Source organism: Acanthochromis polyacanthus, chromosome 12 (genome assembly GCF_021347895.1).
Source record: "Acanthochromis polyacanthus isolate Apoly-LR-REF ecotype Palm Island chromosome 12, KAUST_Apoly_ChrSc, whole genome shotgun sequence".
NCBI lineage: Eukaryota > Metazoa > Chordata > Actinopteri > Pomacentridae > Acanthochromis > Acanthochromis polyacanthus.
This window is the reverse complement of record NC_067124.1, coordinates 40,370,908-40,387,966: the sequence shown is the minus strand read 5'-3', so window position 1 is coordinate 40,387,966 and position 17,059 is coordinate 40,370,908. Positions and strand designations below refer to the sequence as shown.

General features: G+C 43.1%; 1 protein-coding gene across 1 annotated transcript; it reads left to right on the top strand.

Moving 5' to 3' along the window:
• The first annotated feature begins 2,085 nt into the window (after positions 1 to 2,085).
• LOC110954940 (uncharacterized) lies at positions 2,086 to 16,273 on the top strand. The gene is made up of 6 exons (XM_051956838.1): positions 2,086 to 2,629; positions 3,923 to 5,628; positions 7,569 to 7,723; positions 9,397 to 9,462; positions 9,663 to 9,848; positions 12,481 to 16,273. Exons 2-6 carry the CDS (start codon positions 4,910 to 4,912, stop codon positions 13,650 to 13,652), a joined length of 2,298 nt encoding a protein of 765 aa, XP_051812798.1. The 5' UTR covers positions 2,086 to 2,629; positions 3,923 to 4,909; the 3' UTR covers positions 13,653 to 16,273.
• The last annotated feature ends 786 nt before the right edge of the window (positions 16,274 to 17,059 follow it).

Sequence of the window (17,059 nt, the reverse complement as noted above, 5' to 3'; positions counted from 1 at the left end):
CACCCAAAGGACCGACAGAAATGACTCAGAATTTGTCCGTAAACGGCTAAAAAAATGTCCAAAACAAGTTCAAAGATGGACAGAATTTCTGAAATTTTGTGCAAAATGATGTGAAAATTGTACAAAATTACTGTTTTGTTTGAAATGATTCAAAAATATTCCAAAATTAATTTTTAAATAAGTCCAAAATGAGGTAAATTTTTTCCAAAATTACCAAAAATTTCTTAAAATTTGTCCAAAAAAATCTAAATTTGTTCTAAATAATTAATTTAAAAACATCCAAAATACAAAAATTCAGAATCACAAAAATCTGAAAATTTATACAAAAAAATCAAACTTCTCCAAAATAACGTGTCAAAATGTGTCTAAAATATCAGAAATTACTGAAAATGTGAGTTAAAATTTGATTTAGTTAAAATTTTATGCAAAATTATTCAAACTTTGTATAAATAGATGAAACATTTGCAGCTAAATCTGCTCTAAATGAGTCTCACTAGAGTTAATGTAGTATTTTACCATTTTTATTCGTTATTTTACAAAATAACGAATAAAAATTGGTCGCAAATGAAGTAAAAAAAAATGTTTTCAATTTTGTGCAAAATTACTGAAAACTCCGAATGACTTGAAATCTGTCTGAAGTGAGTTAAAACTTTTTTGCAAAATTACTCAGATTTTTCCAAATTGATGCAAATTTTCTCCAAAAAACTAGCCTAGCCGCGCTAGACAACCCACGGCAACGAATTTAATTCTCTGCCAGGGTCGACAACAAAACGACAACAGTCGTTGAGCTCCATTAGCACCGACTCTGAATAATCTTTCTGTTAACATGTCTGTAATATACTTGAGCTTCACCCATTGACTGTATAAATAAGGCTTCACCGAACTACCGCATCCTCTGATTTCCGGCGCTCTAGGAACTACGTCAGCCTATTCATTGCTGATTGGTTGTATACCTACCCAACTGCTGCAGAGTGATTTGATAGACAACCTTTTAGCCGCCTCCCTCCCTGTCGAACGTTCCTAGACCCTTGCGTCTTCAGAATGGGTCTAGTGCGGCTAGGCTAACAAAATGAGGCTGTTTGACTGGAATCCATTTATTTCATGTAATATTTCAAACTGGACGTCACATCGGTTGAATATTTTTGACTATTTCCTAAATTACTCAGATTAGTCCATTATTCTGCTGCCTGAAGCATTTTTCATGTTTTTTTCAGCAGCAGCAGATGGAAGCAGGTCGTTATCAGGCCTCTTCTCAGACACCTGGAGCTCCACTAAACCCTTCCACCTTCCTCCTGGAGGAGCTGCTCCTCCTCCTGCAGCGTTAAGGAGCAGCTCTGATGCATCCTGCTGCTGTCACAAACAGAAGATGTTTCTGTGATTCATCCTGTAAAAATCTGCTGCACATCTGAGGAGGACAAAACATCTGACCTCCTGCTCCTCCCCCTAACCCCCTCCCTCATGCACCTTCACCTCCTCCTCCTGTTTTTCTCCTGCTTCACTTCCTCCTGTATTCCCTGTTCCCATTTCTACTCCTACTCCTCCACCTCCTGGTTTTACTGCACCTCTTCCTTCTCCTCCTGCTTCTACTGTACCACCTCCTGCTTCACCTCCTCCTGTATTCCTGTTTCTCTTTCTACTCCTTCTCCTCCTCCTACCACCTCCTAGTTCTACTGCACCTCCTGATTCAATTGCACCACCTCCTGCACCGCTTCCTTCTCCTCCTGCTTCTCCTCCTCCTGTTCTCCTTCTACCTTCTCCTCCTGCACCTCCACATACTTCTGCTCCTTCTCTTGCAGCACATCCACCTCCTGCTTCTCCCTTTTCTTCACCTCCTGCTCCTCCTCCCCCCCTGGTTCTTTCTGTTGCACCTCTTGAACCTCCTCCTTCATTTCCTCCTGCTTCTCCTCCTCCTCCCACCTCCTCCTTGTCAGTGTAGGTCTGAGTCTAATTGACAGTTTCGTTCTCGCTCCAGTGTTGGAGCTTTTTGCGCCAATCCTCTCCCCTTCCCCGTTTTCATCGCTTTCATAATTGCCACCAACATAATGACACAGTTGCTGTGGCAACCGTGTCTCTCTGAGTGTGTGTGAGTGTGTGTGTGTGTGTGTTTCTCTCTCTCCCGCACACACAAACGCGCACACACACAGTGGAATCACACGCACGCTCCCTCCCCTTGGATCTGGAGGTCTTCCTGGATTCTCCAACTTCTTCTTTCTCCGCTCCGGTTTTTCTTCTTCTGCTCTCCTTCCAGATGTTCTTAGATGTTCTCCGGTGGTTCTTTTGGCGGGTGAGCAGCACCGGTTGAATCGGGCCTAATGAGCATCAGCAGCACCAGTCTGAGCGACCAATCACAGCGCTCCCCCACCGGCGGACCTCCGTGAGGCCAGGAGGCGCAGCGAGCGGCGGAGCCTGTTTGTCGGCTGGAGATGGAGCAGAGCGCCCGCCTCGGTGCGCTCCGAACTTCCACCATCTGAGGAGGGGAAAAGGCGGACTGTTGGAGCTTCAGCGCATGTATCAGAGAGTTCTGCAGGATTACGAACCGGAGCGGAACCGGTGAGGAGCCAGAACAGGTGTCAGCAGAGCCAGCAACAGTGCGCAGACTCCCCGCATCCGTCCAGCAGCAGCGGCGCAGGTAAGACACGACGCTCCGCACCTTCCGCTGAAACAGCTGCAATTAGCGCAAAAAAGACAGGAAAAACCGATTGTGTGTCGCCGTGTGTGTGTCCGTGATTGTGCACGATAAACCCCGTGTGTGCGTGTGTTTTAGTTTTTTTGTTTTTTGCGGCTGTTGCGTGCGTGTGTTGAAGCTGCGCCACATCGCTGCGTCTTTTGTGCGCAGACATGTTCTCCGGCACTTTGGTCCATCAGAGGAGGACATTAGGAACATATTAACACACCGACACATGCAGCCGAACTACACACACACACACACCGGCACGGATACACCCACGCACACGCACGCACGCTCTCCCGATACATGCAAGTCATGTCCATAAAGCGTAAACTTATGGATGCGGTTGCGCAGCAGATAAAGTCTTTCACGCATCTTTATTCTTGTTTTTTTTTATTTTGATTTTAATTTTGATTTTCTCCAACATGCAGGAGGAGGAATAAAAGAGGCCATTTTGTTTTATTTCCAGCTGACACCTGTTGAAATGTGCTGTTCTCCCTCTGGTTCCTCTGCATGGAAGCAAAAAAACACGTCCAGGAGCACAGATCTGCTCGTGCTTGTCTGCTTTAGAGGACTGATTTGTGTGTTTCTGTTGTCTAATTATCTTTCTGGAGACTGGCAGATGTGGAGTCCTTTCTGCTGGCTGGCTGCAGAAGCATCGGACTGCCTTTTCTCCCTTTTTTTCTTGCACTCAGCAGCACAGACAGGAGCTGCAGTGCTATTCTGAGAGAGTTAGCTGCCTCAACCCACGCACTGAATCTGAGAAAGACAAGAGAGAGGCAGGGAAAAGAGGGAGAAAGAAAAGGAGGAGGAGAAGGGAAGGAAACGAGAAGGAGCTCCGAGCAGGGAACAGAAGAAGTCTCTCACACTGTGCTGACACACATTTAAATTATAAAGAAGCAAAAAGCCCGGCTGCACGGCGTCGCCCTTTAATTGATCGCACAGTGTTTGTGTGGCGTTGTGTTGGTGAGTGCTGCTGGGAGAAATGTACTTGATTCTGTGCCACCCACACACCGCCCTCCCACTCACGGTCGTCTCTGCATCTATACCTCTGGCTCTTCCCGCTCGCCACAATCGCTCTCTGCTTTTTCCGTTTAAATCCCTCAAACCCTGCATTATTTGTGCCCCTTTCTTTCTTTCTTTCTTTCTTTCTTTCTTTCTTTCTTTCTTTCTTTCTTTCTTTTCAATACAAAGAAGGGGGGGAGCAGGGGTAAGGTTTCTAATCTCTCATGTCCTGTTTTGTGATTTCTGCAGGAATAAGAAAAAGAACAAGAAGAAGAAAAAGAGTGGCCCCCCAGGAGAACCTTTTCGGAACATTAGTCAGAGGAGAAACCGCTGCTGCTTCCCTCCTCGGAAGGTTAGAGGAGCTCGTAACCGAAACCGGCGGCGGTGGCATCTCCCCCCCTCATCCTCCCGGTCTGTGCCTACATCCCCCGCCACAGATAGGGACGTTCTGATAATTACATGTAATTATAATTTCTGTGGGAGACAGATCTGCCTCTGTCTATTATTGCCCAACACCTCCGACACAATAACTCCACGCCATTTACATATTTCCTCTCCGCACAAAAAGTGATATTTCTTCCGAGGCGAATTTCACTTGTGAATCCGAGATCCGACTGAGTGACACTGTGTGCCTGAAAGCTTCAACATCCTGACGTTTGACTCATTCTGCAGGGCCGGTTTACGATCGGCCACAGTCCCAGACTCTCACTGATTGTTTACAGCAGCAGAAAGCACCAAATATACGACATAAACGCAGATTTAATGCGTGTCCCCCCCCCCCAGATTTGCTAAATAAGTGCCCAGTCTGAATGTACAGAAGAGCGAGCAAAGTGTTTACATCAAAGTGCCACGACCAGCGCAGGAATGTACCCGAACGCCACATTTCACTCAGAATAGCTTCACCTCCTCTTGGACTGAAAAGCAGCGAGATCGTTGTTCCCAGTTTGTCCTTTTTTTAATCGTACATTCTGGAGCTTCCACAGTTCCTTTCCTGCAGGTTTTAATAGCAGAACTGCTAAAAAGCATCCTGCCAGTGTTTGTCCCTCTGCAGCTCCATCGCTCCCGACCTTTTGTAATTATTATTTCACTGACGGCAGCAGAGAACAGACTTCCAGCGGCCGGCTCCGTCCTGAATGAGCTCAGGAACCCTTCAGCTTTAGTGGGTTAAACTAGCGGATACAGCGTTGTGGCTGCATTGACTCAACAACAGAAAATAGATGTCTTAGTCATGTAAAAATGACGCCCACCACCAATCTCCGAGTCCTCGCCGTCTCCCTGCTCTCCCTCCTCGCCGCCCCCCTCACCACCGTGGTGGAGACCTCAGCGTCCCCCCCTCCTCAGCCCCCCAGCCGGCTGCCCGACGCCGGCCCCTCACTGCTCCTCGCCATCCAACCGGCCGCCCTCCAGGGCCGGACCAAAACCCCGGAGTCGGACTCTCCGGACGGGGTCCTGGAGACGCCTCGGAGGCCCCTCCCCCAGGTGATGTTCCCCAAGAACGTCACCTCGTCGGAGGCCCTGGCGCCGCCGCTGGGAGCCGCCCAGGTGGCGCCGATCCCGCCCCGCATGGTGGAGCTGTGGATGGACGTGTGCCGGGGCTACTACGACGTGATGGGGCACTTCGACAGCGCTTTCAACTGCTCCAAAGACACCTACTTGTACTGCTGCGGGACCTGCCACTACCGGTTCTGCTGCCCAGACCGGAGCCGGCAGCTGGACCAGGACAGCTGCAGGAACTACCACTCCCCGGACTGGGCCAAGCCGCAGACGGAGACCATGATCATCCCTGAGGAGCTGACCAACGAGCCCGACTTCGACCCGCTGAAGCTGCAGAGTCACAACACCGGCTTCGTGATCGGCGGCGTGGTGGTGTTCATGGTGGCCGTGGCCGTGGGCATCAAGGTGGTCTTCAACAAGGTGCAGCAGGAGGCCCAGCAGAGGGACCTGAACATGCCCAGGTGAGGCTCTAGCTCCATCTGACACCGGCACTGTGATGAAATTAGGTCTGCAGAGCTCCATAAATGGCCCAGATTCATCATTCTGGAATCAGAATATTGTTATTAGTCATCAGCTGAAACATATTTCATCTCCACCGAGTGGCTGCTGCAGGAATCATGGCTGTTTTGGTTTCCTCTTGGCTTCCTCGGCTCATGCATGGCCTGCAGCCTTGGCAATCAGGACTTTGGTTTCTGAGCAGGTCACAGTTTTCTGTCTGGTGGGAGAAGATGCTCTTAGATGCATATGAACAGTTGGCTGGTTGATTAGAGGATGAAGAATACTGAATAGTGTGTTATTTTTTACATTTATCCATCAGTGTGCACCATCCGCATCATAAATAAATCAAAATAACTTGAAGAACTGCAGCGATTAACTGTTTCATCGATAATTATTTTGACAGTTTCTGATTCAGTTTCACCAATTTTTAAAAGACAATCTGTGATTTTCAAAGAATTAACTGCTAGATCTGAATGAAAATATTAAAAAATCTGTCATTTAAGTTCCTTAAATGTGAATATTTTCTGGTTTCTTTCCTCCTCTGTGACAGTAAACTGAAGATCTTTGGACTAAATAAGACGTTTTTCACTATTCTCTGACATTTTAGAGACCAAACAATTGATCATATCATCCAGAAATTAACTGACAGAATAATAAAGAATGAAAATATTCAATAAACAAGCATTTTAAACAGCTAAATAGAGAAATCAGATTGGTCTTGAGCATTTACAAGTTTAAGTATTAAGCCTAATACCTTGCAATGTTAGTTGTTAATTGCGGCATTAATTATGGTTTTTAGCTGCAACAATTAATTGATTAGTTGTCGACTATTTCAATTAATCACCAACTATTATAGTTTTAAATAAAAACAGTCTAAAATCTCTGATTCCAGCTTCTTAAATGTGAATATTTTCTGGTTTCTTTCCTCCTCTATGACAGTAAACTGAAGATCTTTGGACTAAACAGGACGTGTTTCACCGTTTTCTGACATTTTAGAGACCAAACAATTGATCGGTTCATCTTGAAATTAACTGACAGAATAATAGACAATGGAAATAATTATTAAATCAGTTTTTGGCATAATTTCAAGCAACTAAATAGAAATCAGATTGGTGTTGAGAATTTACAAGTTTAAATATTAAGGTTAAGATTCCTCAGTATTACTCAGTTGTTAGTTGCAGCACTAATTTTTTAAACATTACTCACCAATTATTATAGTTTTGAATAAAAACAGTCTAAATTATGTGATTCCAGCTTCTTAAATGTGAATATTTTCTGGTTTATTTCCTCTTCTGTGACAGTAAACTGAAGATCTTTGGCCAAAAAAGGACAAATTCGCACAATTTTCTGACATTTTCATGTCAGTTCATCCAAAAATTAATTGACAGACGAATAGACATTAGAAATAATTATCAATTTAGTTTTGCACCACATTTGAAGCAACTCAGTAAAGATATCAAGTTTAAGTATTCAGGTTATGATTCTACAATGTTACTCAGTTGGTAGTTGCAGCACTACTTTTTTTTTTTCATTAATCAGCGACCATTATAGTTAAAAAAAAAACTAAATTCTGTGATTGCAGCTTCTTAAATGTAGTTTCTTTCTGCCTCTATGACAGTAAACTGAATATCTTTGGACAAAACAATTCATTTTATCACCATTTTCTGACCAAACAGCTGATCGATCAAAGCAGGAACTAATCAACGGTCATGGTTGCAGCAGTAATTGATGGTTTTTGTTGCTTTGAGCGGCTTCAGCAGCTTCACACGTTTGTAATTGATTTAAATGTCTAAATGTTTGTAATAAGATCAGTGCAGGTCCTACGGTGTGAACCTGACGTGACGTTGTGTGCAGGAAACAGCGTTCATCGCCTGTTTTGTCTCATGCTTCATTGCGTGTTCAGAGCCCTGGTGGACATGTTGCGGCACCAGTCGAGTCCGGTGCAGCAGGACGAGAGGAACAACAGTGTGGCCCTGGCGGTGACAGACGGTCAGGGGACGCTGGGGAGGCCTCCGAAGAACCTGTACGCCCCGGGACTGCCCAGCAAGGACAACAGATGTGAGCAGCTTTAGGGCACAATCGCAGCTTTTTGTAGCGCCGAGGCTCATTGTGCTTCTCTGCATGGAGGCAGCATTATCCTTCAGGAGACAGAATAAAACAGGAGTTCTGATTAGTAGTGAGCTAAAAAAAAACAACAACTTTAACTTAATTATGTCAAAAATATGCAGAATAGTGCTTCTGTGTTGATTGTGGACGCATATCAAGAGTTAGTTGATCAGGTAGAGAATGAAAAATAATAAATAGCATGTTATTTTTCATGCTTATTCATCACTGTGCATGTGCTCATATCCACTAATTGGAAGACGGACATTCTTATACAGTCATTTAGTCGATTAATTAGATTAATCTCCAACCATTCTTTGAGAAAAAAAGTTTAAATTCTGTGATTTCAGCTTTGTAAATGTGTATAGTTTCTGCTTTCTTTCCTCCTCTATGTAAGTAAACTGAAGACCTTTGGACAAAACAAGACATTGGGGGACAAATTTTGTGAAATTTTTGTCCCCAAATCAGTAAATCCAGAAATCAAGTGACAGAATAACGGAAATAGTGATGTGTCGAGAAATATCATATGTGTAAAGAATTTCCTCAAGAAGTCTAAATTTTAAGATTAAAATCCTATAATATTAGGGAAAATAATCATCTCAAAATCAACAGTCAAGATGCAACGATTTACTGATTAATCATTTAATTGATTAAATAAATTAATCTTCCACTATGCTGATAATCAATTAATTGGTTTTGAGTACATTTTCAATGAAAAACTATTTAATTCTGTGATTTCAGCTTCTTAAATGTGAATATTTTCTGGTTTCTTTCCTCTGTGACACCAAACTGAAGATTTTTGGGACAAAGCAAGGCATTTGACAAGAACTTTGCACCATTTTGTAAGATTTTAGAATTTTTTAGGTTAATCCTTGAATCAGTTATTTTGAAATTACATAATGAAATAATTGGCATTAGAAATAATTATTAAGTCACATATGCAGCACATTTAACACAACAAAGTGCTTTCCAGTAGAGAAAAAAGACTGTTGAGGATGTAAAGTGCAAGTTTCTTTAAGGTTAAGATTGTACAATGACTCATTTCTTAGTTGCAGCATTAATTGTTTTTTCATTAATACGTCACTTTTTGAAATGTCAAAATTTCCTTGTTTCCTTGTAGAACTACTAATCGATTCACTGATAATCTGCTGTGTTGATAATCAGTTTGAGTCATTTCCCACTAAAAACAGTCTAATTTCTGTAATTTCAGCTCTTTAAATGTGAATATTTTCTGATTTCTTTCCTCCTCCGTGACAGTAAACTGAAGGTCTTGGGACTAAACAAGACATTTAAAGAAACTCTGATCCACATTTTCCCACACTTTTGAGACCAAACAACTGATCGGTTAATCAGTTTGAGTCATTTTTAATTAAGGCAGTCTATATTCTGTGATTTCAGCTTCTTCAATGTGAATATCTTATGCTTCTCTGGTTATTTTTTGGTGGAAAAGATGCAGTTCGTTCACCATTTTTAATTTAATACACAAACATGTGCAGATGCGTGTTGCTGTGATGCAGCCAGATCTGCAGCTGACTTGATCTTTTCAGCTAAAACCTGCCTGACTTCCATTTTGTGAGCTTTTTTTTGAATTTCATGTTTTTTAAAATTCCTGTTCTTTTGACTTGCAGTGGGCAATTTGCAGCACAATTTCATCCACTCGTCAGGCTCCAGCCCCAAACACACGGCAACCATCGGTAAGCAGCTGCCGGCTTCCATGTAAATTACACGTAATCGCTCTGATGCTTCATTTACTTCATTCAGCTTGGTTTGGAGCTCCCGAGCAGTCCCATTCATTCCCACAATGACGGCGATCATCGGCGCTGAAAGCAAGTTAAAATCTCTCCCATCCAGAGGAGCAGATCTCATTTAACACTCCGCCGTCTCGTCCCTGCAGAACGAACACCTCGGATGAACAACGCTCAGCTGGCGGCCGGAGGAACGCTGCTCTCCAGCAAGCACAACAACACCAAGTCCCAGCCCTCCTTCCACCACTCCCTGCACAACCTGGCCCAGCTGCCACCCTCCTACGAGAGCGCCACTAAGCCCGAGCTCAACCGATACTCGTCGCTCAAACGACTCGGTGAGTCGCCTCCGTCTGCAGCTTCCCTCCCAGAGCAGCTGTTTTAGAAAAAACTCCTCTAAAAAACAACAACAAGTGTTTCGGCTCAACGGCAATAAAAATAGCAGCTGGAATCAAAGTTTTAGCATGAAATTATGTCTCCAAAGCACAAAAACATGCAGATTAGTGCTTTTCAAATTACACCAATTTCCCGATAGAGCTGCAACAAATAATCAATAATCTGACAATCAATTAATCGGTTTGAGTCATTTTTCAGTTAAAACAGTCTAAATTCTGTGATTGCAGCTCAACAGAAATAAAAATAATAGCTGGAACCAGAGTTTTAACATGAAATTATGTCTCCAAAACAGAGAAAATGCAGATAAGAGTTTATGTGTGGATTGTTGAAGTAGAAGAAGCATTAAAAAACTCAAAATGCATCAATTTCCTTATAGAGCTGCAACAAATAATCAGTACTTTGGCAATTGATCAATCAGTTTCAGTCATTTTTCAGTTGAAACAGTCTAAATTCTGTGATTGCAGCTCAACAGCAATAAAAATACTAGCTGCAATCAGTGTTTTAACATGAAAATATGTCTCCAAAGCAGACAAACATGCAAACCAGTGCCTCTGTGTGGATTGTTGAAACAGAAGAAGCATTAAACGACTAAAAATGCGCCAATTTCCTTGTGGAGTTGCAACAAATAATCAGTACTTTAGCAATCAATTAGTGAGTTTGAGTTAAAACCATCTAAATTCTGTGATTGCAGCCCTAAAAACAAGTGTTTCAGCTCAAGAACAATAAAAAATAACAGCTGGAATCAATATTTTAACATGAAATTATGTCTCCAAAGCAGAAAAACATGCAGAACAGTGCTCCTGTGTAGACTGTAAAAGCAGGAGAAGGATCAAAAGACTCAAAATGCGCTAATTTCCTTGTAGAACTGCAACAAATGATAATTTGACAATCCATTAATAGGTTTAAGTAATTTTTCAGTTAAAACAGTCTAAATTCTTTGACTGCAGTTCAACAGCAGCAAAAAAAATTATTTTTTTGTGTTCCATTTTGGCACTTCAAAGACAAACAATTCATCAATTAACCAAAAATATTGAACACTGGGAATAATCAATAGTTGCAGCTTTAATTAGTGTAGTTGCTCTTCATTAAGGCTAATTGTACCAAGTGGACCCGTTGCCTTGGAGTTAATTAATCGATTCAATTATTTTAGCACATTTATTGTGTTTCACAAACGTAGCTTGTTGCTTTTCTGCATTTCTTATGTTATGTCTTTTTTTTTATTTCTCTATATTATCTCATCTTAAATTAAACCCAGTATTAAGTTGCTGCAATTACCCACAATATCACGTCAACACAACTCACCATTTGCATCTTCAAAGGTTCCTGCTGCTACCGTGCATCTAATTGTTCATCCTCTGTGTTCTGCTGCGATAAGATGTTTCTCTGTTTGTTTTCCAGAGAAAGGAAGAATAAGTCTGATCTCAAAATTAACCCAATGATAAGTTGGTGCAATTAGTCAACGTCATGTCAACACGACTCATCATTTGCAACTTCTTTTTTGTCAAATTCAATACATTTTCAAGCACATAATTAAGTGATTCCCTTAGGTTGGTGGTGAAAAACGGGTTAATTCTGTCCAATAAAGTCTTATCTTGTCTCAGATTTAACACAATGCTAATTTGGTGTAGCATTATAATGTCAGCACAACTTATCATTTGTGACTTTAAGGGATTATTTACATCAATACATTTTCCTTTTGCCACCATGCATGTATTGAAGTGCCCCCCCTTGTTCTGATTCTGTTTTCTGGGTGATAAATGGGTTGAATCTGTTTGGTTTTCAGAGAAAGATCTGGATGATACTCGTCTGGTTCCTGCACCAATAGTAAGGTCTTAGCTTAGCTTAGCCGAGCTTAGGTTGTCTTAGGTTGACTGAGCTTATCTTATCTTCTCTCAGAATTTACATAATGCTAATTATAATGCCAACACAGTTCACCATTTGCAACTGTAACCCTTTGATGTGCAGTGTGGGTCAAGACATATCCATTTTCCATTGGATTTGGGTCACTTTTGGCCCATGCTGCTCATCAAAGGGTTGAAGGGTCATTTTCCCATCATACATCTAATTAATGACCCCCTTTGTTCTAATTGTGTTTTCTGGGTGATAAACGGGTTTATTCTGTTTGATTTTCAGAGAATAGTTTGGATGAATACTCATCTGGATACTGCACGACCAATAAAGTCTTAGCTTAGCTTAGCTTAGCTTAGTTTACATCGTCTCGTCTCATCTCAAATTCAACACAGTGCTAATTATAACATCAACATGACTCATTATTTGCACTTTAAAGGTTAATTTTGCGACCGTCTACGTATTGAAGTGACCTCCTGATAAACGGGTTGACTTTGTTTGGTCTCCATGTGTCTGGTTATGGCACCAACAGTAGTCTCAGTTTAGCTTAGCTTTCGTTAGTTTATCTTATCTCAAAATGAACATAATGCTAATTATAGCGTCAGCACAACTCACCATGTGCACTTTTAAAGGTTCATTTTGCCACCGTGCAGCTAATTAATGGCACCCTGTGTTCTGATTGTGTTTTCGGTGCTGATAAATGGGTTGATTCTGTTTGGTTTCCAGAGAAAGGTCTGGATGAATATTCGTCTGGTTACTGCACTACCAAGCGTCGTCCCCACACTGCCCAGCCGGCCCTCCAGTCCTCCCAGCACCACCTCCACTGGGGCGGGGACTACACCCTGAGCGGCAGAGGGACCCTCCCCCGGCATGCCGCCCGCCCCTGGATCCCGCCGCCGCCCTCCGGCATGCCTGCCTCGCCCACCCCCAACCCATACCCCCTGGACCCGCCCGAGCCCCAGTTCAACCCCAACTACGACACCCTGTCCAAGCCGCCGAGGAAGGTCAAGTCCACCGACCAACTGCTCAACATGGGCGATGTCCCCGGGAACACCGGCACCTTGTCGCGGCTCTCCAAGAACCAGCAGCACCAGTACTACAAAGCCATGGCGGCCTCCAACAAGAACTCCAACACGCAGACGCTCACCAGGAAGAGGGACGACCGACGGGATGATCGGAGGGACGATCGAAGGGACGATCGAAGGGATGACCGAAGGGATGATCGAAGGGACGACCGAAGGGACGACCGAAGGGACGACCGAAGGGACGACCGAAGGGACGATCGAAGGGACGACCGAAGGGACGATCGAAGGGACGACCGAAGGGACGACCGAAGGGACGACCGAAGGGACGACAGAAGGGACGACAGAAGGGATGACCGGAGGGACGATCGGAGGGACGACCGGAGGGAGGATAGGCTGCTGATGTCCCCCGACCACCTGGAGGACAGGCTGGGCGGGATGGGCGTGGTGGATCCCTACGCCCACACGGGCGGCATCGTCCCCACACTTCCCCGCCAGCAGAAGGCCCAGTCCCAGCAGAACGTCTGTGCCACGCCCTCCCTGGACCGCCACCACATGATCAAGATGAACTCTCACCCAACATCCGGGCGCGAGCAGGAGCGGAGCAACGCCACCATGACCGGCCACATGAGCGGAGGGATGGGCTGGACGGGGGAGATGCCCGGGTCTGGTGGGGTCGTCATGGGAACGGGAACACTGGGGGGCCACAGCGCCAGGAGGATGGCTTTCGCAGCCAAAAGGCAGAACACCATCGAGCAGCTACATTTCATACCGGGAGGTGGCGGCACTGGCAGCAGCGGTGGCGGGGGGTCAGCAGGCAGCGGCGGAGGCAGCCAGGGCATCAGGACGGGGAGTAAAAATGAGGTGACGGTGTGAGTTCAACAACTAGATCTACAGCTAAACTAGAAGTATCAAGTATAATAGTACCAGTATCATGTCTTTATTCAGATTAGTGTTAATTGTAATTAAATAGCTTGAATATTATCAGATTAAAGCTCTCGGAAGGGGAACAGCGGTTCGCCTGTGTGATAGCCTAACAGTACATCAGCCATATTTTGTAACCGAATTCGCCATATTGCCATAAACAGCGGTGCCATTTCTCAGAGAGACTGACTGGGAGGGAATCAGGAGTGTCGTTCATATTTAGTTTTTATATATGTTTCTAAAGAAGTACTCAGGAGCCATATTAGATAGAGAACTGTGTGGAATATTAATATCACAGAGATTCAGAACCGCCGACCTGAACTGTCTGCTCACCGATTTACAAACTGGACCTGAACTTTACTCTGGATTCTGGAGGTCTCAGACTCAACTTGACTCTTGTTGCTTCAAAGCGAGCAGACAAAGCGTGGGCCGGTTCCGATTTGAAGTGACGTGCCCACGTTGCCGATCCGATGCCTGGGTTGCCTCGTTTTCCATGTGACCTTAGCTGAAACCCCCAGAGGAGCTCGCCCTGATCCGGTGAGTTCCCACCTGTAGATCAGGACCTACCTGTACAAACAATGGGCTACCAAATAATACAGAGCCATCTAAAAAACAAGCAGAAACTGAAAAATCTGACAGAACCGAGAGACGAAAGTGTTCAGTTTACCGACGAAGAGGCTTTAATGTAGGTTGGAAGGTTTTTCTACAGAGCACAAATGAGTAGACGTGACGCAGAGGTTGCACTTACACAACTGTCCTTCAAAGCCATTTATGGAAGTACAAAAAAAAACAGCACAGGGTAAGCTGGTCTGACAATCACTGATTTATTCTTGTATTACTGATATTATTCTCGCCAGGTGACAGATTATCAGTGAGATTCTGTACAGGATGAGGGCGACCCGAGGCCTCCTCCTGCACGGCGGCGAGTGCCATAAGAGACTCGGATGGTTAGGAAGCCCTTCCCGTCCTCGACACCAAGACCTGCTGTATCATAACGCACTTCAGCCAGTTAAAAAAAACACAAAAAACCCCATAAAAAAACAACCAAAAAAAATAGAAAAGAGAAAAAACCATCAATAACAACGCTTCTCAATACTAAGGGCTATCCTATCCTATATACTGTAGTCTGTGATATCTGTGGTCCATATAAATGCTATCTCTTTCTATTGATTTTGTGTTGATATTGTCATGATGTATTAAGTATTACTGTGTGCAACAACAACAACAACAAAAAAGAGCAATCTAAGCACAGTTCAAAGATGGAGACTAAACTTTTGCACAATTCTACCCCCCTGATATTTGCACCGGACGCTTTGTGTCCCCGAGGTTTACATTCAGCTGGTCGACGGACGGACGGACGGACGGACGGACGGACAGATGGAAGGATTTCTTTAGTTTTCTATCAGAGGTTATAATCGCAGCTCGGTTCTGAAGACAGATTCCACATTTGGACAATCTTCCTATACACAGTGCTCGGTGTAGTTGTTCTGAATATGATGGAGTGTTATTATTAATAATTATTATAACTGTTATGGTTATTATTAACAATTATCTTATGGTGTGATGTTCTTTTACTTGGTGGGATTTAAGTGTTTATTGTTTTTTAAGGTAACTCTCACGACTAGTCGGTCTTTCTTTCCATACATCTTGGTCACGACGTTTCTAGAACATTCCAGATCTTGATGCATGCCAGCTCCATTCCACAGAGAGGCCCGGATTTTTAACGGTCGCTGCCGGTCGACTCTCCAGCTGTGTGCCTCGACATCGGCCTTACGACTTCGGTTTTTTTCCCACTCAAAAACGCCGAAAACAATCTGCAGCCTTCTAGATGTGAGTGTAGGTGAAACAGCCAGCGAGGGACGGTTAGGACTCACCGAGGGTTCTCCGCCTGCAGAACCCGCGACGCCATAAACGTATGAGTGTTGGGATGAATGTTTATTACGCAGGTTGGAGACAGACGGACGGACACCCCGAACGCTTCGAGTGTCTTTTTCAGGGAAATAGGACAGATGACATACAGTAGTATTAGATTTTTAAAAAAAATAGAGCCACAAAAAGGTCTGTAGCAAAGTCTGTAAAATCTCACAAGCCATATCCATCGAAATCATCATCATCGCGATTTTATAAATGGTTAATCTAATTTGTGCAAGTATCGTATTTTGTATAGCTAGTACAATCAGAATATTTTGAGTGACATTAATTTGAGGATTCTAAGAAAAATAAATAAAAAACCTCTGTGTTAGTATTTAATGAATTGTACAGTGCCGAACTCATAGCATTTTGTCGTCTCTTTTTATTGTCACGAACCTCCTCGGCCGGTTTATTTCAGAAGGCGGGAGGTCAAGAGGCTCGTTTTCAGACGGAAATGAATGAATATGGTGCCAGTTTTTACCATTATGAATTCATTTAGAGCGCGGAGGGTTCACGGCCACCCATTACAAATTATGGATTTATTTTCATGCCTATAAATTTCAAATCGACCCTTTTGTTATTGTTTGATGCATTGATCCCCTTGGATACGACAGTGACTTACACAGAATTTGTATAATAAAGTTGGTGGGAAAAAACAACAAGGCTTCGTGTGAGACTTCTTGCATTAATTGTTGCACTTTCTTTTAAATGTTCTTAATTCCTGATTGAAGTATTTTTAGAGCACGATTTAACTTAAACCTGCATTTAAGCTCCACATTCTTCCTCTTCATGCTAAAAATTTAGATTTATAGTGAATTTTTACTCGAGAAACAGGTTTCTTATGACTGGAAATGACATAAACGAGATAAAACTCAGTCAGACATTATATTAGAGAGGGCTTCTTTGCATTTTCATTTAAAATCTTGAACAAAACAACTCAATTAAATAATCCAGTGTCATCAGCATATTGGAACAGCGGCAAGTTTTGATGCATTTATCGTCCCTGAGGATGAAAATATTTATAATATAGAGGGTTTAGGAACCTTCAAAAACCCTTAAATGCAAAATATGTTATAGGTTAAACAGTTAAGGATCAGTTTATTTCCTCCCTGTGCAAAATCTCGATTTTTAGTCAATTGTATTTGATTAACAGGTTTCTTCTGTCTGGAAATGACATAAACAAAAGACAAAACCCAGTAAAATGTTATATTAGAGATGTTAATGATTAGTTTTGGCTATTTCTTTTTTACATTTTTACTAAAATGTCGGGTCTAAAATGGTTCACATCTGTTGAAGTGGGTCCATTTTTTTTTTAGAGAAAATGCAGCTTTTGTCTCCTTCTAAACATTCCTGTTTTTTTTTTTTACCATGTTCTATCAGGTTCTTGTCCACTTTAAAGGTAGACCAGATGGTATAGTAGTTCTCTCGTCACTTACTGACTACAAAAA

What these genes read in the sequence shown, in the direction of transcription:
- LOC110954940 (XM_051956838.1), top strand. Translation starts at nt 4,910, where the DNA reads ATGACGCCCACCACCAATCTCCGAGTCCTCGCCGTCTCCCTGCTCTCC. An exon ending in AGGGACCTGAACATGCCCAG is followed by an intron (nt 5,629 to 7,568) that starts GTGAGGCTCTAG and finishes TTGCGTGTTCAG; the next exon opens with AGCCCTGGTGGACATGTTGC. An exon ending in GCCCAGCAAGGACAACAGAT is followed by an intron (nt 7,724 to 9,396) that starts GTGAGCAGCTTT and finishes TTTGACTTGCAG; the next exon opens with TGGGCAATTTGCAGCACAAT.